The sequence below is a fragment of the Dama dama genome, chromosome 18 (genome assembly GCF_033118175.1).
Source record: "Dama dama isolate Ldn47 chromosome 18, ASM3311817v1, whole genome shotgun sequence".
Lineage (NCBI taxonomy): Eukaryota > Metazoa > Chordata > Mammalia > Artiodactyla > Cervidae > Dama > Dama dama.
The window spans coordinates 12,598,210-12,622,635 of NC_083698.1; the positions used below are offsets into that span (position 1 = coordinate 12,598,210).

Consider the following 24,426-nt stretch of genomic DNA (forward strand, 5'->3'; position numbering starts at 1 on the left):
CTTCTCCAGAGTGTCCTATCCTAGGAATCATAATATGCAGCCTTCCAGATTAGCTTCTTTCACTTGGTAATATGCATTTAAGGTTCCTCTGAGTCTTTCATGGTTTGAGAGCTAATTTTTTTCTTATCAATGAATAACATCACCTCAATGTAATATAGTTTACTAGTTCATCAGGACATCTTGCTTGCTTCCAAGTTCTGGCAGTTATGAATAAAACTGCTGAAAGTTTTCATATACCAATTTTTGTATGAGCCTTAGTTTTCAGTTCCTTTGGGTGAATACCAGTGAGTATCATCGGTGGATCATTTGGTTGGAGTATGTTTAATTTTGTTCGGATCTGCCAGACTGTCTTCACAAGTGGCTGCACCGTCTTGCATTCCCATCAGCAGTGAATGAGAGACCCCGAGGCCCCCATCCCTCCCACTCAGAGTTAAATCTGCAGCCCTCCAGGACTGTTTGACAAAACTTGCTCTCACCGAAAATGTTTGGGGCAGTGAAACTCCTCTGTATGACACCACAGTGGTGGATACATGTCATCATATATGTGTCACAACCCATAGATTGCACTCTGGGAGATGGTGAAGGACAGGGAAGGCGGACGTGCTGGAGTCTGTGGGGTTGCCAGGAATCGGACACAGCTTAGTGAGTGAAACAGAAATAGATTGCACAACACCAGGAGTGAACACTAAGATAAACTATAAACTTTGAGTGATCATGATACTTCAGTGTAGAGTCATTGATTGTAACAAATGCACCATTCTCTGTGTGTGTGCGTGTGCGTGCACGTGCGTGCTCAGTCGTGTCCTATTCTTTGCTTCCCCATGGACTGTAGCCTTCGAGGCTCCTCTGTCCACGTGACTTCCCAGGCAAGAATACTGGAGTGACTTGCCATTCCTTTCTCCAGGGGATCTTCCCAGGGATTCAGCCTGCATCTCCTGCAGTGGCAGGCAGATTCTTTACTACCGTGCCACCTGGGAAGCCCACGACTCTATGGGGAACGTTAATAATGGAGGGAGGCTGCAGAGCAGGAGTACATGGCAACTCTTCGCACCTTCCTCTCAGTTTTTCTGTGAATCTAATACGGCTCTAATAAAGTTTAAAACAAAACAAAAAATCGTGCTATAAGAAAACTAAACACTTCAGGGATAGAGTAAAGGTATATTTTCAAAATTAATTTGTATTGATATAGAGTTGATTACAATATTGTGTTTGTGCTGTGCAGCGAAGTGAAACAGCTTATGTATGTGTCTGTGTGTGTGTGTATATTCACTCTTTTTTAGATTTTTTTTCCCATATAGGCCATTACAGAATACTGAGTGGAATTCCCTGTGTATATAGTACGTTCTTATCAGTTGTCTCTTCTATATAGAGTTGTAGGTTTATGGGGCTTCCCTGGTGGCCCAGGGGTAAAGTATCTGCCTGCAATGCAGGAGACCTGGGTTTGACCCCTGGGTTGGAAAGAGCCCCTGGAGGAGGGTAGGGCAATCCTCTCCAGTATTCTTGCCCAGAGAATTCCATGGACAGAGGAGCCTGGTGGGCTACAGTCCATGGGGTTGCAGAGTAAGACATGACTGAGTGACTCAGCAGCAGCAGCAGCATGTTTATGTCAATCCCAGTCTCCCAATCCCAATCCCCCAATCCCAATCCCCCAATCTCAATCCCAGTCTCCCAATCCCAATCCCCCAATCCCAATCCCAGTCTCCCAATCCCAGTCTCCCTGTCTCTCCCCCCACCCCTTTTCCCTCTTGGTAACTTTAAGTTTGCTTTCTCCATCTGTAACTCTGTTTATGTTTTGTAACTCCGTTCATTTTAGCCACTTTTTTAGATTCCACATGTAGATGAAAGCATGATATTTGTTTCTCCCTGTCTGACTTGCTTCACTCAGTGTGACAGTCTCTGGGTCCACCCATGTGCTGCCCATGGCATTATTGTGTTTATGGGCGCGTACTAGCCCACTGTATGCTATGTCCCACGTCTTCCTTATCCATTTCTCCTCTGATGCACACTGAGGTGGCTCCCACGTCCTGGCCCTTGTAAACAGTGCTGTCGTGAACATTGGGATGCGTGTGTCTTTTCAAATTAGACCCAGTTTTCTCTGCATATTTATCTAGAGGGATTGATGGATCATATGGCAACTCTACTTTTAGTTTTTTAAGGAAACTCTGTAGTGACTCTCCCAATTTACCTTCCTACCAAGTGTTGGAGGATCCCCTTTTCTTCACACCCTCTCTAGCATTTATTGTTTGTAGATTTTTTGATGATGTCCATTCTGACTGGGGTAAACTGATACCTCATAGTAGTTTTGATTTGCATTTCTCTAAAAATTAGTGATGTTGAGCGTCTTTTCATGTGCCTCTTGGCCATCTGTATGTCTTCTTTGAAGAAATGTGTATTTAGATCTTCTGCCCACTTTTTGACTGGGTTGCTTGTTTTTCTAATAATGAGTTGCATGGGCTATTTGTATATTTTGCAAATTAATCACTTGTCTATCACTTCATTTGCAAATATTTTCTCCTATTCTATGAGGTGTCTTCTCGTTCTGTTGATGGTTTCCTTTCCTGTGCAAAAGCTTTTACATTTAATTAGGTCCCATTTGTTTATTTTCATTTTTATTTTCACTAGGAGGTAGATCCAAAAAGATTGCTGCAATCTATGTCAGACAGTATTCATCCTATGTTTTTGCTTAATAGTTTTATAGTATCCAGTCTTACCTTTAGGTCTTTAATCCATTTCAAGTGCTATCTCCCGGAGTTTGCTCAGATTTGTGTTCCATTGAGTTGGTGATGCCATCCAACCATCTCATCCTCTGCCCTCAGTCTTTCCTAGCATCAGGGTCTTTTCCAGTGAGTGGGCTCTTCGCATCAGGTGGCCAAAATATTACAGCTTCAGCTTGAGCATCAGTCCTTCCAGTGAATATTCAGGGTTGATTTCCTTTAGGATGGACTGATTCCTAACACCATTCATTAAAGAAAGATATATTTAAACATAACCATACAAGATTCATGACAGCCACAGACAGAGCACCTAAGAAGAAGACAGAAAACAAAGATGGGGGCCTGGGAGGAGGAGACATCGCTGTGTGTGTAGGGGTCCAAGAGGGGATTGCTCAGGTCAGCAGGCCTTCATAGGGATCTCAAGATTGGTTTACCAGGAGGAGAGAAAATCCTTTTTTCTTAAGTGGTAGGAAGAAGCAGTGTGAACACAAGCTTGAAGGCCAGGAGGGATCCAGTGTGCAGAGGGGATTGTGAATGCAGCCAACTGGCTAGAGCAGAGTGTTTTGATTAGGGGGTGAGGAGTGGCGGGTGGGTGGTGAGGGCACGTTTGGAACACGTGGTCCGTTTCAGCGCTGGTCTGCCCCCGGGGATCAGATGGTGGTATTCACATCCCGGGACTGTCTTGCTGGAACCCTGGCTCTCGCTGTGTGGCGTGGAGGTACTTTCTCAATGTAGCTATTTGTACCGGGCCTGTCGCTAGCTCAGCAGGAGGTAAAAATCATTTGACAGTCTCTCCTGGCTCTCACCCATCCAACGCCTGAGAGAGTGGGTGGGCGCTGGGGGGAGAGCGTGCTTAAGAGCGAAGCATTCAGTGAAGGCAAGCAAAGGGCGCTGAGAGGCCTGCCCACAGTCCAGGGCCATCCATGCCAGGCAGATAGGCCCCCGCCGTGGGGTCCCCGTGCCTCCACCCTCCTCACGGTCAGCCTTTCAGTTTCACAGTATTTGGTTCTATATGGAAATCTCTCTCGCACTCTGTCTCCATCTCATTTTTTGAATGCATGCACACACACACACACACATAATTATTACCAAAAATCACATTAGAATTTAAACTCTCAGCTCTAAGATCCTTCTCCTAAACAAAAACCTACAAGTGAGTACATTTCTGTTTGTTCCCTATTACATGGTAAACAGGAACCACTCGCCATGTGCAGCACCTATTAAACCCGTTTGACTTCTCAAGGCAAGAATGATAACATTTTGGATTTCATTTTTGTTTGTCCTGTGAGAGTCTTGAGTTTGGGCCAAAAACCCAGGCCCTGGATGAATGTGCTTCAGACCTCACTTTTTGTCACGAGGCCAAGTGGACTTGGGAGAGAGGGTGGAGCTGTCTGTTCAGACATGATTCTTAGTCTTGCCCTTTGCCTCTGGAGCCAGGGCCCTGGCCCACATCCAGCCGCGCGATGGGAAGATTATGGTATTTTCTAGGTAATTTTAAGGAGCGCAAACCCAAAGTAAAGTCAGGTGGTTTCAAGTCTGCACTGAATTTTTCATGTTAAGGATTTGTCCTGATTTGGGTTTTCAGCAGAGCTGTATTTTAAATGATGAAGGGAGCTGTATTCTTCTGGAGACAGGCATGTTTTGGTTGTTTGCTAATGACCTCTGGTTTTGCTTATGGGGAGTTTTGTTAACAAATGGAAATGTAGCACAATAAAACACTCTCTTCCATACTTGCTTTTTTTCCCTCTTCCTTTTTCTTCTTTTTTTAAACAATGGGAACCCTTGCAATAAACTGTCAAAACCAGGCTATAGATATTAGTTATTGTAGCATCATTAATACTGTGTAAAAATAAATTAGTCACTTTGGCAATCAAACACATTCTTGTGATCTGCCGTCGGTGCTTTTAAACAGAGCCTTCCCTTCGCTGTTTGATAGATGCTATTGTTAAGAGAAGGGGCTGTGGAGATGTATTCAAAAATACTTTGAAAATTTTCCAGCCTCAGGAAGCCATTATGCAGAAGTTAGCCTTTAAAGGAGACTGATAAGGAGCCGGCTTCCCAGATGGCTTGGTGGTAAAGAATGCACCTGCCCATGCAGGAGACACAGGAGATGCACGTTCGATCCCTGGGTTGGGAAGATCCCCTGGAGGAGGACATGGCAACCCACTCCAGCATTCTTGCCTGGAGAACCCCATGGGCAGAGGAGCCTGGCGGGCTGCAGTCCACGGGTCACAGGAGTTGGACACGACTGAGCATACAAGGAGAGCCACGTAGGCGCCTGCCTGCTCTGGAATTGAAAGGCTAACAGCCCTGGAGAGGAGGGCCCTGCTTGGGGACCCTAGCTGGGCTGGCTACCCTGCCTGCTTGCCCTCTCACCCTACCCCTGCCTCACCCTCCAGCTACCTTGTCTGAAAGAGACTTCAAGATGGAGCCTGCAGAGGGTCACAAGATTAAACCGAAGTACACTCTTGTCTCAAGCACAGAAGGCTTCGTTTCAGGGGTGGGGGAAATAGCTCTGTATTCAGGCAAAAGAAACTGAATCGGACAGAACCGTCATTTCTGGTTCCCATTCAGTTGGGTCCCTGCGATGGTTTGGCGCGCTGGTCTTGAGGTTGCATAGAGTCTTCCAGTCTCCATCCTCCCCTGTCCCGGTGGTCTCAGACACATGGCAGAGTTACTGGTGTGATATAAGGTGATGTTGAAAATTAAAGAGAGGCTCTGCTGCCCTTGTCTTCAGCACAGGCCCCTTCCCGGGGGAGACACAAGAAAGCCCAAGGTGGGCCTGCCATCGTTGACTGCGTGTTAAGTCAACACACAGTGCTCTGTCTTGCACTCTTGGGGGAAATTCCATAAATTCAGAATTTCAGAGAGTGTATGTGCCCATGTGGGTGTACAATGGAAGCCAAGGAGAAAAAAGAGTGCCTTCTTTCTCTTTTCCTTTGAGAGCTGTATCAGTTTGCTGGAGTCGCCATAACAAAGTATCAGAGATGGGATGGGTATAACAACAGAAATTTATTTCCTCGCAGTTCCGGAGACTGGAAGTCTGAGATCAAGGTATTGATGGGGTTGTCTTCTGAGACCTCTCTCCTGGGCTTCTGGATGGCCATGTTATCCCTGTGTCCTCCCCCGTGCCTGTCTGCATCCAAATCTCCTCCTCTTATAAGGACACCAGTCACATTGGATTAAAGCCCCCCATTATCTCATTTAACCTTATTCACCTCTTTCTGGAGGCTATATCCAAATAGTCACATTCTGAGGTGCCGAGACAGTGACTTTTGGGGCCAACATAATTTAGCCTATGACAAAAGCTAAGGGTTGAGCCTTGGTTATGGACAAACAGCTTAACAATAATGAGCTTCTCCTGATGTTCTTACACACACACCCCCACATACACCCACATGCACACCCACACCCCTCGTGCCTAAAGGGCTCTAATTCCTCCAAGGCTGGCTCCCAGGGGCAGCAGAGCCTTGAAGGACCCATAGTTGGTGAGGGAAAGTTGCAGGAATAGTCGATGCATTATAGCTAATGTGAGAAGTAAGTTTGTTTGCTTGGGGTGGGGGGAGGAGTGTTACTTCTTACAGGACTTTAATACATTCAATTCCTGATTATTGGCATTTGTGAATGGAATTTTGCATAACAGTCATGGACTTCCATTAATAGCTTCATCTTTAAATGCCTGAATTTATAGAATAGAAGTTTCTTCCACAGTTTAGAAGTAACATCAGTAGTTATCCCTGCAGTTTTTTTAAAATTAATTTTTATTGGCATGCAGTTGATTTTACAATGTTGGGTTTTTGCTATATAGCACAGTAGATCAGTTATACATATATCCGCTTTTTTAGATTCTTTTCCCATATAGGTCATTACAGAGTATTGAGTAGAGGTCCCTGTGGTGTACAGAAGTTCCTCACTAGTTGTCTATTTTATATAGTAGGTGTACATATCAACCACAGTCTCCCAATTTATTCTTCCCCTCTCTTTCCCCCTTGGTAACCATAAGCTTTTTTTCCCCTACATCTGTGACTCTATTTCCGTTTATAAATAAGTTCATTTGTACTATTTTTTAAGATTCCATATATAAGCAACATTGTATGACAGTCTCTAGGTCTGCCCACGTTGCTGCACGTGGCTGAATAATATTCCATTGTGTAAATGTGTACACACACACACACACACACTCTCATACACATCTTCTTTATTCATTCCTCTGTTGATGAACTTTCTAGGTTGTTCCCATGTCTTGGCTATCATAAATAGTGAGGCAGAGAACACTGGAGTGTGTGTATCCTGCCGCTAATAGTTTTCTGCAGGTATATGCCCAGGAGTGGGATTGTTGGATCAAACGGTAGCTCTGTAGAGAAGTCAGTTTGTTGACGCTGAATCCAAAGACCTATCTCATCATTGTTACTGTGTTCAGAATACATTTACAAACTGATGCAGGATGTCTGGTCCCCGTATGGTACTGATTTCCATTCAGGATCTTTTACCATCAAGACAACATTCTCTTGTTTCTAGGTATCTCTCTTCTTCTCCAGACAAATAAACATAAGAATATGTGAATGTAAAAATATTTCATGAAAAATTATGTTAATCTCCCTCTCAGTCAAATCTCTTTCTCTTCCTCTCTCCCACCCCCTCCCCCCTGCCACTACACACACACCAATAGAACTGTATGTTTTAAAAAGAATCTCAGGGCCCTTTTGGCTCTCTGAGCTGCACCATGGCGGTCGGCAAGAACAAGCGCCTTACGAAAGGAGGCAAAAAGGGAGCCAAGAAGAAAGTGGTTGACCCATTTTCTAAAAAAGATTGGTATGATGTGAAAGCACCAGCTATGTTCAATATAAGGAATATTGGGAAAACATTGGTCACGAGAACTCAAGGAACCAAAATCGCGTCTGATGGCCTCAAAGGTCGTGTTTTTTTAAGTGAGTCTTGCTGATCTGCAGAATGATGAAGTAGCATTTAGAAAATTCTAGCTAATTACTGAGGATGTTCAGGGCAAAAACTGCCTGACTAATTTTCATGGTATGGATCTTACCCGTGACAAAATGTGCTCCATGGTCAAAAAATGGCAGACCATGATTGAAGCTCACATTGATGTCAAGACTACCGATGGTTACTTGCTTCGTCTGTTCTGTGTGGGCTTTACTAAAAAGCGCAACAATCAGATCCGGAAGACCTCTTATGCCCAGCACCAGCAGGTGCGCCAGATCCGTAAGAAGATGATGGAGATCATGACCCGAGAGGTGCAGACAAACGACTTGAAAGAGGTGGTCAATAAATTGATTCCAGATAGCATTGGAAAAGACATAGAAAAGGCTTGCCAATCTATTTATCCGCTCCATGATGTCTTTGTTAGAAAAGTAAAAATGCTGAAGAAGCGTAAATTTGAATTGGGAAAACTCATGGAGCTACATGGTGAAGGTAGTAGTTCTGGAAAAGCTACTGGGGACGAGACAGGTGCTAAAGTTGAACGAGCTGATGGATACGAACCACCAGTCCAAGAATCGGTTTAAAATGCAGACTCTTAATGGTGACAAATAAAAGATCTTATTTGTGGTAAAAAAAAATAAAAAGAATCTCAGGTATATAGTAATGTTTTAAGTCCATAGATAACTTTTGTTTGTTTTCAATGAGATAAAATTCATCAGGCATTTAATTCCCAGTACCTGTTCTTATAATACGCAGGAAGTGCCTGACTAGGTTTCCTGCTGTCCAAGCCTGGTTTTCATTACTATTTTTCACACCACCTTCGTCCACAAGAGCAGTCCCCTGGGTTTGGTTTGTTGCCCATGCTGTACAAACATGCTGACCCCTTTACCATGATGGGGTGCTCTTCATCAGCGATAATACTTAAGGGAGCAGAGTGAAGTGAACCAAAGTAGCATGCTTGAAAAAGAGATAGTCCTAGGAGGATGCTGAATCAGGAACCCATCAGGAAAAGCAGAGGTTCAGCCCTGGGGAGACCAAGAAAGAATCCAGAGCCCAGAGAATCAGGGGAAAGTTCAAGGCTCTGCTCAGAGGTGTCAGGAAAAGATAGGATGACACCCAGATGCTACCCGCTTCAACACCCACTTTGAGTGCTTCTCTGCCTCCTGTTTGCCAGGCTTGTAGCCAAGTGTGAGTTACAAAGCTACATGAGAAACTGTCTGAAACATCAGGGATGGTACATCAGGATGGCAAGGGGGTGGTCTTATGAATTAAGTAAAGCAGCTCGACACAAACACAAGTAACACTAGGATCCTCTTAGAGATCTTGGAGGTACTCTGGCCACCTGATGCGAAGAGCCGACTCATTAGAAAAGACCCTGATGCTGGGAAAGATTGAAGACGGGAGGAGAAGGGGATGACAGAGGATGAGATGGTTGGATGGCCAACTCGATGGACATGAGTTGGAGCAAGCTCTGGGAGTTGGTGATGGACAGGGAAGCCTGGCGTGGGGTTGCCAGGGAACCCCTGGCAGTCCATGGGGTTGCAAAGGCCAAGTGACCGAACTGAGAGATAGGTGGTTTGTGATTGGATGGCGTTAACTATCACAAGCATGTCCAAAAATTTGGGTTAGCTTGCCAAACTAATCAAAGAGCCAACAGTCCTCCAGTCCAACTGCGGCCATATTTCCTAGCCACTCCTTGACCAACCGTTATTAGCTTTTTGACGCTTCTCTCTCCAAGATCATTCGTGAACCCCCTAACTGTTGAGTGTGATGGCTTCTTTTTAGTCCTCATTTGTGTCATACTGCCTGTCTAGGACTCATTTCTGCAGCCCTCTCCCCTCTTCCTCAGCATCTCTTGTGAAAGATGCTTTGGCATGGACTTAAATCTTGTCCCCTCTTTCAGTCTCAGACTTACATTTTGACTGCCGGCTTAACCCGAGTGTCGTCTCCAGAGACTCAAACACACCGTGTTTAATACATAAATCAGATCTTCCAGCCCCATTGTGCAGCTGCTGCTTTTTTCTACAATAGAGAAGCTGAAAACTTCCCACATGAATGTTAGACATCTCTGAACCCATTTAGTACATAGCACAATGCCCTGCACATTTATCACTACATGTTTAATAAATGAGTAGCTTATTGCATTAAAAAAAAAGTCTTAACTCTATACCCAAGACCATTCATAACACGTCTTTACCCCCGACTCTATTCAAACGAAAATGATCTCCTATTATTCCGTAGGACGAATCCTCAGATTCCACAGCCTGTCCCCACTTCTCGCCTTCCATCTGGGAATTCCATGCTGATGTTCACAGCCAGGTCTTTTCATGTTGTAACTCCCCCCACCCCCAACCCACCGACTGACTTCCTTACCATGTATCAAAGTCTATGCATCTTGCTAGGCGGGTCCCATCACCTGTCCTAGATAATGCCTTCCTTGACCACATCAGACTAAAGGTAACCACCAACACGCCATCTCCCCAATCTCCGAATCCCTCTGGCACCTAACATCTGTACCACAGAATTTAGCACCTGGCTACCTACTTGTTCGCTTTCTTTGGTATAAACAAACCAGAAAGCCAGTCTCTTTTCCAGAGATTCACAGACATGGTAAATTCCTCCTTGAGTTTTTCCCAAGAATGTGTCTTTGAGGACATTCTTTTACATTTTTTTCTTTCTTCAGATGGGGAAATCTGCATACCTCCTTGTGACATGATGGGTTTTACCCTTTGTCTTAGTTATCAGGAAATATAGAGCTGATTTACTACCAGATTGTGATAATCAGTTTATCTCAGGATCCTTCTATTAGCTCTCTGTTCACCTGCGTCTGTTGTGTTTTTATTCTTACTTTTGCAGTATATTTAACTTGTAAGACAACATAAGTCCTTTTGGAACAATATGAGAAAATGGGCTCCCAAGGAAACAATTTTCTCTTATTACCTCAAAATTTTTATTTTCCTACCTGGACTCCAAGTCCTCATAAACAGTCACATCTTATCTTTCTATTGATATCCTGAAGTAGAAAGAATATGGTAGGTCCTCAGTAAGTCATTGTTGAGGAATTAATACTTTTGGAGAGCTTAAGTGAAATGATGTATTTTGTTAAGGTAGGTGAGGTTATTTTAAACTCCGATGGAAACATCTCCTTAAAAATTGTATAATTCAAGCAGAGGGCCCTGAAGCATATCTGTTTCTGCTAGCATTTTGTTAACATGTTTAAAGCATCAGAAGAAAAGCACAATAAAAATTAAAAGTTAGAGGTTACAGTATCTGAGCATAACCCTTGACACAGGGAAGATGATGAACAAAATCAATAGTTTGCTGCCATCCACACTTCCTGGATGAAAGTGCATTTTTTCCCCCACAAGCCCAAAGCCCTGCTGGATGCCTCTGTAATAAACATGACCTTCAGGTGGTATCTGACTTATTTTTTCTTCGTTTATCCTCATTTTCACCCCTTCTTCCCCTCCCTTCCTAACATAAGGTGGCAAACATTAAAATCAGCTTTCTAGAAAACTACCTATGCAGTCATCAGATTCTTTTCTCCCTTTTTTTGGGGGGTGGGGCAGAGAAGGACGGGGTTCTGTTTTTTAAGCTCACTCAGGGAGAATACTTGAACTGTGAAAGAAACCACAAGAATGTAATCATCAAGTCACAGCCAGACCTAGCCTGTGTCCATGCTTCCTGTCCATTTACCCCTGAACCCCCCGCCCCCCCAAACAGTCACCCACCAACACATACCTGTTAAATGTTTATACAGGCATGTGTGAATAATCCATAGAAGTACAAACACTTTTGAGACTTAAAATTCACCCTACTGACTGGTTGAGAAGGGCTTGCGGAATCCTTTCTTTTCTCTTTTAACCAGAGCAGAAACGTTTGCCCTTTCATTTCAGTGATATGCCGGAGGGGTTGCCTTCCTCATCCTTCTCCTTCTAAGTGCTAATGTTTGCAGACTGAATGAGAATGTCAAATAGCAGATACAACTATGTGCATAATCCGTGCTTTGTCGCTCAGTCGTGTCCAGCTCTTTGCGACTCCACGGACTGTAATAGCCCAGCAGGCTCCTCTGTCCATGGGATTCTCCAGGCAAGAATACTGGAGTGGGTTGCCATTTACTCCTTCAGGGGATCTTCCTGACTCAGGGATCAACCCATGTTTCCTGTGTCTCCTGCATTGCAGGCAGATTCTTTACCCACTGAGCCTTCTGGGAAGCCCACATAATTGTGAAATTCAAAGATACCTCCATCCCCCACCTCCTGATCTAACCTGCATGTTATGTCTGATGTTGAAAGATAAATTAAAACTCCTCATTATCCCCTAAAGTAGCTGTGCTTGGATCAAACCAGGGTAGGTCCACCTAGGGCAGCCTCATGTGACCTCTTAGCCTTGCAAATTGTCCAGGGTTCATCATTAATACTAGGTTATTTTCTCAGGCCCATCTCCAATGTCCTGAATCACCTCATCTCATGCTTAGCTGGTGTTTCCAGTTTGAATAGACATTAATTTCAACTTGGCTTAGGCAAAATAAAATAGGTAATCAAATCAATAAAGGTAAGCAGGAAGCATATCAAATGTATTCCCTGTCTGAACTGAATGTTTTGAACTTCTGCTGTGTGGGATTCTCTGCACCAATTAAAATAAATACACTGTTTCCACCATTAAAATAAAATTGTCAGCTATCCCACTCTTAGATATAATATAAAAAAATATATATTGCATTTAATGCCAGGAGAGGCAGGGGTGCAGACCCAGAAAAAACTTGTCTTGACCCTTTGAAAATGTGCCTTTCTTATGTATGTATATGTGCTGTACTAAGACACTTCAGTCGTGTCTGACTCTTTGTGACCCCATGGACTGTAACCCCCCAGGCTCCTCTGTCCATGGGATTCTCCAGGCAAGAATACTGGAGTGGGTTGCCATGCCCTCCTCAAGGGGAACTTCCCGACCCGGGGATCAAACCCATGTCTCTTATGTCTCCTGCATTGTCAGTCAGGTTCTTAACCACTAGCGCCACCTGGGAAGCAAAATTGAATGTATACAATATACACTGAATTGTTGAGCAGGTAGAATAGGATATTTAATTATTTAGATGACTTTACCATTAAATTTTAAAGCTGAGTATTTGGGTATATGACTCCTTGAAAAGAAACAAAATTCATCTAAATGTTATATTTACTAAATGTTGTGTGACCTCTGATGTCAGGTTAGCTCTGAGAGCTGGCAAGTGTTTACCCTGTAGAATTTAGACATAAGAATGAAGGGAGAGTCAAGGTGTAATCTATGAAGTGAAAGTGAAGTCACTCAGTCATGTTTGACTCTTTGCAACCACATGGACCATACAGTCCATGAAATTCTCCAGGCCAGAATATTGGAGTGTGTAGCCTTTGCCTTATCCAGGGGGTCTTCCCAACCCAGGGATTGAACCCAGATCTCCCACGTTGCAGGAAGATTCTTTACCAGCTGAGCCACGAGGGAAGATGTAATCTGTGGATCTAGGCTTATGTGCATGCCTGCAGACCTGCTCAGTCGTGTCTGACTCTTTGCAGCGCTGTGGACTGTAGCCCACCGGGCTCCTTTGTCCTTGGGGTTCTCCATGCAAAAATACTAGAGCCGGTTGTCATTTCCTTCTCCAGGGGATCTTCCCCACCCAGGGACTGAACCTTCGTCTCTTGCATCTCCTGCATTGGCAGACAGACTCTTTACCACTGTTCCGCCTGGGAACTCCACCTAGGCTTATAACTTTATCTTTTTAAATCTTTAAGAATTATTTATTTCTAAATTTACATATTTATATTTTTGCATGCCTGCTAAATTGCTTTGGTCGTATCTGACTCTGCAACCCTATGGACTGTAGCCCACCAGATTCCTCTGTCCATGGGATTCTCCAGGCAAGAATACTGCAGTGGGTTGCCATGCCTTCCTCCAGGGGATCTTCCTGACCCAGGAATCAATTCCACATCTCTTTATGTCTCCTGTGTTGGCAGGTGGGTTACCAGTAGCACCACCTGGGAAGCCCATTTTTCTACATATATATATGTGTATTTTATACATATATACAAATATACATTAAATATAAATTTATTTACAATGGGGAGAGAGTTTGTAAGCCAGACACTAGAGTGGATGGAGGTGGACAGTTTAAGGATCAGAGTGGAGATGTTCTACCACTGGATCTACCCACTAACAAAATGCAGTTGTGCAATTTAACCCTAAATAGTAACAAAGAAATACGCAAAGCTGCCTAAGGCTGCAAGCACGGCTATCCTTGCTTGTCTTTCTAACCTTTAAAGGTACGACTACAACCACACTTCTAGGTGCGTAGGTCCAGTCCGAGGTCAACCTCTCCACCGGCATGTCCTAAACGTCAGTCTCCGTCCATTCCCTCCTCCTTCCTAACACAGTCTCTCATCAACCTGAACGTTAGCTGTATGATGAGTGTTTCTTTAATCAGCATCATGTTTGGTGTGAAGCCACAACCGAGGTAGAAATAGAGTCGGGGCAGCAGGAACCAGAGAGGGTCTCTTTTGAACTGGCTTGCCTCCTCCTACAGTCACAGAGTCTATATCAGAGAGACGCCAGCAGCCCAGAGAGAGACCACCCGAATGGTACCAATGAGCCAACCATCAGCTGACATTCTCTGCTCTGCCTCTCCTCCAGTCAGGAGGCAGAACTTACCCAAAGCGCCCTAGCAGCTAAGATGAACCCAAACAGTTCAGTTCAGGAGAGCACCCCAGCTTGAGCATTTTCCCAGTAATTCTCTACAGGCTTCACTAAAACGCCTGCCCATTTTAAAGGCGAGCCCTGAGGTGGAGCTGATGTGCATAAAAATTGTGCCTGTGCGGGGGGGTGGGGGAAATACTCCTTTATGAACGAGGGAGGCAAAGCTTGTAGGTTTTTTTTTTTTTTCGTGACTTTAAACACTCAAATACTAGTCAAAACCTGTGAATATGTATACATTCTTTTATATGGATAATTATCCTCTTTATTGGTGGCGCCTCCTGGATTAGAAGGATTTTTCATGCAAATAAGCAGGAGAGGAAGGTAGTGTAACAAAGAACACCTTTTATGTGGCTTATTCAGCAGAACTTCTACATTTATACAGAGGCAGAGGCTTAATTCCTGGATTTCTAGAGCCTTCTTTCTAATTATTTTATATTAACTAATTCAAATTAAAGTCCTCAGATGTATTTTCGGTTGAGGCACACAAACAACAAACAGACTCACTATACTTAACTCTGTTAAGAATAGCTCAGCCAAAGTGTTTATGCCTGATTTTGAATTTCTCACCATGATAGAAGCAGGTAAAGATAGGATTTGGGTATCAGGAGTATTGTTACGATATGAGCCACAAAAATTAAGGTAAATACAGGATACTTTGTGCTTCAGGAGGACCTGGCATGTAGTTTGCAAATAATGTTTTCCATTTGGTTCAACAGCACCAAAGCCCCCAACACCTTTTTTTGGGCCAACAGAGTTGGTATTTTGGTTTGGTTTGTGAGTTTAGATTTGTTTGTATAAGGACTTTCTTTTTATGGTAGAGGCATCCATTTTCGTGAGCTTCAAGTTTGGGGGTCCTTTGGGTTTTTTTTTTTTTTTAAGTGATATTGTGGTCTCACATTTTTAATGTTTCCTGGAAGAACTGGCTGGCTGTTTAATTACTTCACCAGAACCCACATGACAATTTTTGAAGTATATTTTATTATTACTTATTGTTTAGTATTTTGGTCATCATTTTTTTCCCCAACAAGATACAGTTTTCAAGGTAAGATTCCATTTGTTTTCCTTGTATTTCAGAATAAAAAATACAGAAATGCTACTGCTAGTTGTCCACCCCCATCCGACCTACCCGTATAATACCCTCTTCCCTACTCCCCGCCCTTCCAAAGAAAGGTTCTTGGTTTGGGTCGACATTTCTAAGTTGGCTTTGAAAGCTAATCATTTACAGGCAGATGCAACCTCAAGAACCACAGTGTTTGGAGGTGTTAGGAGGCATTTTAGCACAAAATATTCCTTTTCACCAGCCTTCAAAAAACCAAAGCCCATTGGGACGCCTTGAGCTGTCTGATAAGAGGAAAATAAATCATATAGAGGAAAATAAACACTAGATTCCCTGGATGTGACTTTGGTACATTTCTGACATCAGAAATAGAAATTCACCTCTCATGAAATCATTTTATACTTAACTGATTGGAAAAATGTGCAGCTGTCCTCATTGTCAGAAGTGTACTTGTAAAATCAAAGCTCAATCTAGAGATCAAGTCTTTATTGTAAAACGTTGATGGATGTTGTAACTGTTCATTTTTGAACAGAGTTCACTACCTGCCTCTTGTATGTAAATTTAATATTTTTTATCCCTTCTCCAACTGGTCAAATAAGAAATCTTTTATTACCTTTATTATTTCATTTTTTTCACTGAAAACTACCTTCATACATCTTCATGTATTTTGATGAAATATGAATTCAAAGTAAAAAAAAATTGCTGAAATATAAATTCCACAGAACATCAAGGAAGATGGCTTTAATTATAATATGTAGTTTTGAATAACTCTTTGTTAAACTTTCACATGCTTTATTCCATTCAGTCCTTACCACAGAACAGTCATAGAATCACAAAGCCAGTGGGAACCCTTGAGGTCAGTTTCTCCAGATTTCCATCTTACAGACGAAAAAAAACTAAGATCCAAGGATGTTAAGTGAAATTTCCCAAGGTCTGTAATTTTTGCACTTTCTCCTACTTCCTTTTCTGTTCCATCCTCCTCGTTTTGTCCCCATCTATCAGATAATATAATTCAATTGGAGTCCTTCACCCAAGGCTGTACAGACATTGAGTGAACTTGAACCCGGATCTTTGCTTTTAGCATCATTTTATTCTACTCTCTAAGGCACGGCCTGCTTTAATCTCTGCTGGCTAAAGGGCCATTTCCACCCTTTTTCTTAGTTTTCTGGAGAGATTTCTGTTAGTGTCACAAGGTTCTAAGAGTCCCTGGAATTGTATGGGTAACAGTCTTGGGATTATTAATAACAGATTCAGGAAATGAAAGGTTCTGACTGTGATATTTTTAACTCTTCCTATAAATTACATAATGTGTGCTTAGTAAGTATGGGTTGAATTAAATGGGATAGCAGCCAGGACTGGTAACAGATCTTCTCTTTCTGTGAAGGCTGAAGACCTTCACTGTGTTTCATAGAGGACCGTACGATTCCAGAGGACAGAAAATGTACTTAACAGCTAGAAAAGCCAAAGAACCAACTCCAGTGTCGCCGCGAACAACCTCGGGAGAGCTACTAGCTTTCCTGAGCTATCATTTTCTTTTCTGTAAATACTGTCTACCTTACAGAGATTTGATGTGGATTAAATTAGACAATATGTGTACAGAGTCAGGCACATGCAAACACCCAGCAAATTACCCTTCCCTGCCCTTCAAGTCTGTCTGGGAGGTGACTGGTAGCCTACTTCTCCACTTGGAGAATCAGGGCATTAAAATCATGCTGATCCACGTCTGGATATTTTAGCACTTGGGGGGCACAGCCCTGGAAACTTGTCTGGTTGTTACAGCCTTATTTCATTGGCTTGTGTCACATATACTGTTGGCTGCATTACAAGGCAGTTTTCCTTCTTCTTTTCTTTTTTCTAACAGGTCAGCAGTACCAAACAGGGCATCAGAAAAGAGAATACACAAGTGAAGGGGTTTTTGCCTAGTGAAATTTGATTGTCTTGAGAAACACTTTCTATAGTAACACACAGTGGAATGATATTTAATTTACTAAGTGGCCTGGTATTTTGCAGAGTAAATATCGAAGATCATCAAGCTTCTGTAGCTTTAATACATACAAATAATGTTACAGGTTCCCTCTCAAAAATCATTGGTCACATTTGCCCTTACACTTTCCACCTTTTCAAAACTTGTAGTGTTTTAAAACTGGTGCTAATGCGATAGCAAGCTATCACAACTTTGTGGATACAAGCATCTATGTTTCAGAATTCAAAAACAGAATCTTCAGGCCCTAATGCTTTTGACGTATTGTATGAAAGGGCTAATATTTCATGATATATATGTAAATTAGGAAATGTTTTATATTAAGTGGTTCAGACAAATTTTCGGTGAGGTTTTCAGCTTACCTTTTGAGTCCCAAATAAGGTAGAATGAAAGCTCCTTTATTGAAAAAAACTGCACTTAATATTCAGAACAGCAGTGCTTACTATTATAAGAGTGGCATTAGCCTGTGCTATGGCGTCTGCTGATCTAATCTTGGGAACTAGTGGTTCATGGACGGTGGTTCCCTTGGTACCCTATTAATGCCTTCAATCCCGACCAAGACTTCTTCATCCTGTAAATTTATCAAGGTTAAAACAAATCCTTTGAAAATATACATCCTTCTCCCTTGCCCCAAACATGCACAATCTGTAATTTAGAATTACTTGCATAGTGACTTTTAGAATGAAAGATTCAGTCTTGGAGGTAGGAGGTGATAAGGGAATATTAGCATTTCAGTACAAGACTATTTAATACGAGAAAATTGGTTTTTGGTCGGATGAACTAAAAGTTATTTCCAGATGTTTAAAAGGTAAAATATCCAAGATATATTACAGTTTTGACTAAGTTTCTTAAAAAAGAAGCCACCACAAGAGAAAGGGAAACACTAGAGATTAGCGAATTAACATATTAAATATGTCAACTTCTTTGAAAATACCTGGATGGCTTTAAAGCTGGATGGTTTTCTAATTGAGCAAAGCAAGGACTGTAGATTAGTTATATATTTATTGAATGTCTGAGTGTGTGCATGTGTGTCTACACCTCTGAATGCTCAGTTATCCTATCAGCTGGGTTATTAATAAAGGGTCCTGAGAACTGACTTTTTAAAGCACGTGTCAATCTTTTCTACTCTTTGATTTTAAGAAAAATGTGTTACTCATATTCTCTAACAAATAGTGACTGGCTAGCTATAAAATCAAGAATTTGGAACAGGAATAATCTACTAAGAGAACTGAATACTCAGAAGAGATCAATGAAGGACCACCTACTTTATCTACCCTGCCTTTTTTTTTTTATATATATTAATGAAAAAAGATGATGTTATCATACTATTTTAAGGTGTCATTGGATATCCAGATTCTCTGAAGAAGGAAGTTTGAATCATGTAGTCCAAGCAGTGACAGGATGGAAAAAAGCTACATCAATAGCAAGTAGGCGAATAATCTTAGGTCCAAATTAGAGTGCAAATATGGGATAGAATAGATATATTGGCATAAGAGTTATAAAGTAGAGGAGTAAAATACAAAACTATAATGCTAAATGTCCATTTAATTCTTTTTGTGATCTCAGTGTTACGTGGTTTTTTTGGTACTTCTTAAATTAAAAATAAGACCACACACACTACCCACCCTACACACGCAAAGTCTCACCTAAAATCTTCTGTTGCTATAATAGTCTTAACAACTGTATTCACGTCTCAGCAATGCTAAAGCAAGATAATTCATGGAAGGAGAAATCACTTAGTCACTACCTTAAATTTTTGCATTCGTTTCAGGCTGTGGGAGTTTTATTGTTTTCTCACTGACTTTTCCCACTTTGAGTTCAGCACACGGATTTGGGGCTCTTTATTTTCCTTCACAGTACATCTTGGGAGTTTGCTCAGATATTTGGTGCTGATTCCCCCCAGATACAGTCTTTGAACATTTTCTGCAGAAAGGATTTGCTTGTTCATATTGTGTGTTATCATTTTTTGATCTTATTTCTCTGGCCTGTACAGGCATTCGACTGAGCCCATGAAGAGGGTACAGACAGCTGACTGGATGAAGACACTGGGGAAAAAAACTCCCATTGTTTAGATTTCTGTCAGAGGATATAAGAATACTTAATTTCTTTTATCTCTAGGGCTTTCATTATCATTTAAATTTCATTTTACATTAATTGATCAGGGATTAGTAAAGCCATTATGCAGAAATTAGAATAAGACAAGCCAGATGGAATGAATAATTCATGAAGTCCAATTACGTTTTATTTCTGGTGTACGTTCATACTTATCTCTGACTTCTGTGCTATTTTGATGTGACAATATTCGCTGGAAATCAGGAGTGCCATTTTAGTTTATTGTATCCCTCCGGAGGGGAAGCATTTGTATGCAGTAGGGGTGTGTTAATGCATTTCCCCCCGAAAACACCGATTTTCAGGGCTCTAAGAAATATTGGGTGAGCTAGAAAAAGTGATTCGCCTTCCACGGAGGTTGAGGGACAGTGCATTGAGCCTCACTAATCCACCTGATTTGGGTGAACTGATCCTAAATAGAGAGACCAGAGTCTCAGAACCGCGAGATGTTTCGCGTGCCCGAAGAGCTACAGATCCCTTTAAACTACGGGACCCCATTCCCGCGCAAAGGAACCAGTAAAGTATAAATCGGGCCCCGGAGTCGGATGGGAAGCAGAGCTGCAGCCACAGAAAACGGCCGCTAGGTGGCAGGCGTTGCCTTCCGTGCGAAGGGTTCTGGGTCACCGTGATTGCCCGGGCTTCCAGCGCCTTCCCCCGCGGGTCTGACCCCGGCGAGCAGAGCACGCCTGGGTTCGGCCCCGAGAACTGGCGTCGCGTAGGCCGGCGAGCGCCCCGAGTCCCCGGGCCGCCCGTGCACCTGTGCGGACCGTCTCCCACGACTGTGTCTGAAACCTCCCTCCCCGCCCGTCCCGGCCCCCAGCCCCGGTATTTATTTCTGCCAGTGGACAGTTCTGGTAACTTGAAAGCTGCGGTTCACCTTCCCGAGGACTTTGATCTCGGGAAGTTTTATGACACGTTGTGAATGTGCAGAGTTTTTAATTAGGCTCGCTAGACAGCCCGAGGCGGCCGCAGCGCCACGGAGTCCTCACGGCCTCTCTGCTTTGCAGCACAACAAGCCGCTCTACTCCTTTGAAGACAATGCGGACTATGTGTACGACGTCATGTGGTCGCCCGTGCACCCCGCGCTCTTTGCCTGCGTGGACGGGATGGGGCGCTTGGACCTCTGGAACCTCAACAATGACACCGAGGTGAGCGCAGGCGCCGCGCCCGGCGGGCTGGGAGCGGGCGCCGGCGGCTTCTCCGCGTCTCCCCCTCTCCCTCTCAAACGGCCTTTTTTGGACAGACCCTCAATTGCAGCTGTGCTGCCGACCCCCCATTCCCCCCTGCTCTGCAGGGAATTGGCAGATGCATTTGGCCCCAAATCATTTAATCTCACTCCATCCCTAAAACCGTGGCAGAATCCTGGACAATTGACGACCCTTCTTTGCAAAGAGCAAAACCATACGTGTTCACGCCTTTCACTGCGGGAAAGGACACAGGGGCATATTTGAGAGCGGTGTTGAAATAACTCTATGGGCAAACACTTGGAAAAGTAAGCTTTTGTGGACTCTTGACTTGAGATTGGGCTTTTTAAAAGGGCTGTTTGCCAGCGTTTGCTGTTTGCACGATTTCTGTTTTAAATCCGTAAAAGATGATTCTCTGGACTGTTGATGTTCAGATCTAGTCTCCATTTAATTTTTAGAAGGTAAACAATCCTTGTCTAAGGGACTGAACTCACCACTTTTATAATAATTTCTATCTCTGAACATGTATATTAAATTCAGTAAATTTTTTTATATTTTAACATGTCACATTTGGAGCACTTCACAAGTGAAATTTTTTTCAAAAGGCAATTAACAACAGGGAAATAGCCTTTTTAAAAATCATGCTGTATATATTCATGTTTTAAAAATTATGTCACATGTCTTATTCGTCTCTTCCACTCTCAAAATTATTGAGGTGCTGATTTTCAGGTACTAGAGTTTGGGGTTGAGTTTAAAAAGAAACATGAGTAGTAAAGGTCCTTCAGCTTAATACAATAAAATGGTCTGGTCATCAGCTGGTCCATGATTCAGGGTAGCTCTCCATCAATAAGAGTGGACAGGTAAGAAGAAGAAGTGCTGAAAACTACATGTCAAGTGGAGAACAAGGGAGAGGTCTTTTGAAGTGTTCTGAACAGGAAACAGCTCAGCCTTTTTAATTAGGAAGCCTACAGCTGGGGGATGTAGGAGACGCGGGCTGCCCTGATATTTTTTGGGGAGGGGCAGGGAAATATCCTTCAGGTGTTATTACTGAGTCACTGTATCATACAAGATTATATTCACCTAAAACCACTGCCAAATAGTTGTCCTTTACACAAATCTTTCCATTTAACTCTGTTTTTTATTTTTCCTTTTGGCTACCAGAACTCCATGACAAGGACAAGAGTTATGTAATGCAGCATCTTTGGAAATGAAGGGCAGTAGTACGTGCAGGGCCCCTCATTTCAGACATTGAAACGTTTATAACATCATTGCCTTTCATGGAAAGGTGCCTATTACTCTACAATATAATGGTTTCCCAAAGTCTTTCATCACCATTGATTGAAATCATATTGTTTCTCCCTGGTAGAATAAACTCATTCACTGTAAACAACCAAAAAGAAAACAGTTTTCAGATTGACTTAGGAAACAACCACCCCCCCCACCACACACACACACACACACACACACACACACACACACACACACACTTAGAAATCAGATTTACTAGAAGTGAGTTCAGGTGATACTCAACTATTAATATGATGCAGTGGAGTGTCCTACCAACTCCTTAGTAATTCCTCTGTAACCCTTTTTGTTTAGTTTTGGCTTTTTATCTGCTCTTTAGGTAAAATGAAATAATATCTCAGCATTGCCAAATGTGATTTTTTTTTTTCCCCTTCCCTCTCTCTAGGTATCAAGAGACAACCACATAAGTCTTTTATAGCTAAGCGTTTTAAGAAATCATTACTGGGCATGCAAATCGTTTAGTTTTGCGGTGAACGTAGTTCTACTTTTGCAATAATAGTAGATACATTGAGCCTGACTCAGATCCAGTAATAAACTGAACACTTTTTAAAACCCTCAGATCATTTTTGTCTTCTGTCAAGTTGAACAAGATTTTTCAAATATTTGTCCGATTAGAAATTAGATTTGTTAAAAAAAAAAAAAAAAACGAAAAACCTGAAATCTCAGTGCTTCTTTGTCGTTCAAAATACAGTGCTTTTTAAACCAACTTATTCCAGCTACTCCTGGGCAAGGACAGTTTACATTCACATACTTCACTGTTCCTGATCTCTATGCAGCGTTGTAAATTACGTGTATATATTCTGTCTTTGCGATTAAAATGATTAAAAACTGTGAAAATATATAAGAAACTGAAATACAAGAGTAAGAGACAATTATGGATTATTTTCATTATAGACTCAGCAACTTTTGAAAACTCATTACTTGTCAAATTAAGGAAATATTTTTGTCATTTTCTTCATACATTTCATAATTCTTTTAGCATGTGTTATAGACTGTCAGTTTCTATTTTTTTACCCCCACCATTTATGATGTCTATGAAAAGAAGATATTTTTAAATGGTTAAAATAGAAATTGTTCCAGTTTGCTACATTACTTAATTCCAAATAAATATATAAAATTCTTTAACATGTTTTAGGCATAATTTAAAATGTATCAAAAAATCATTTTCTTTTGAGTGATCTTTCGTCATATTTATCTTAAGATTAAATACTTTTATTCAGTTTTTGAGATTGTTCAGAGATAAAATCTGATATTAACCAGCGTTATGAAAAGTGGGAGCCTTATGATCTCCCTAAATTATGGAGTTAAAAATTTTAACTCTGAAAACTATATAGCTGATTCTCAGATTCGTTTTCTGAGTAGCACACTAATAATAAAGTGTATTGACAGAATTATGGCCTATTGCAATTCCTATTGTTTTGACCTTTGAAAAGTTTGGTTAAAAATTCAGTCTCCAGCACTGCACAGCAGGACCCTTTATTGTAGAAATTGTGTATTAAAAAAAAACAAACAAACATGAGCTGGGGACTTTTGTTTTACATTTTTGCTATCAACTGACATACCGTGATTTAAGCAGGTAAAAGAATTTTTATTGATTTCAAGATTAAATTTAAACATAGATTCTTACATGTGATGGAGTTTTTATTGCTATTTTAAAGATAGGTGTTGGGTCAATAATCTCATATAAACAGATGGTTTCAATTCCCTTAATAACAGAACGCCGGGGAGCACAGGCATAGTCCAGGTCGCGTTTCCACCCTAAGAAGTCATGTCTATTAGACACAGGTCTGGAAACAGTGGCATGAGATGATGTTGGTGGCCCTCTTTTCACTGTATATTTTTTTCCTTTTTGTTTTAACATTTACCTTTTTTAATGAGCTGTTGTCATTTCCTATTCAGCATTCTCGTAGAAAGCTCAGAGAGCTGATCTTTCTATCAGTTATAAACTTCCAACCTTCCAGATGTGAGTTTATACAACTCATGATGAAAAAGGGCTAGACCCACTAAAATTCTTTTTTCCAAATAGTAAGGTTCTTATGACAAATACTGCAGGTTCCATCTCAGCACTTCCAGTTCACTTTAGTAATGATTAATATTTGTAATTATCAATGTTGTCAGATTTCAGGTGCTTATTAAAGGAGGTGTAAGGCCTTTTCTACAAGTAAGTGCTGCACTCTGTCAGGATATCGTCCTGAGGACGTTTTCAGAGTGAGAGCACTTCCTACACCTTGGTACTGCTGGGAGGCAGGAAAACAGGGTGGAGAGAGGAAAAGAAAACAGGAGAACTTGAGCTTTTGAACTTTTTCTTCCGAGCATCCCTTCCATGATGAGGCTTCAAGGGATCAATACATTTTTTTCCCCTGAAGACACTTAGTAATATGACTTATTTTTCACCATACACCCCATCCCTGCCTTTTA

At 41.9% G+C, this 24,426-nt stretch overlaps 1 protein-coding gene and 1 pseudogene across 1 annotated transcript in view; both read left to right on the forward strand.

Moving 5' to 3' along the window:
• DYNC1I1 (dynein cytoplasmic 1 intermediate chain 1) overlaps positions 1 to 24,426 on the forward strand; it is a 370,725-nt gene that overhangs the window by 326,482 nt on the left and 19,817 nt on the right. Inside the window, exon 15 of the mRNA XM_061166296.1 lies at positions 20,527 to 20,667. Within this exon, the coding sequence (XP_061022279.1) occupies positions 20,527 to 20,667 (141 nt within the window). The remainder of the gene's footprint in view (positions 1 to 20,526; positions 20,668 to 24,426) is intronic.
• LOC133072085 (small ribosomal subunit protein eS1-like) lies at positions 7,411 to 8,289 on the forward strand (annotated as a pseudogene).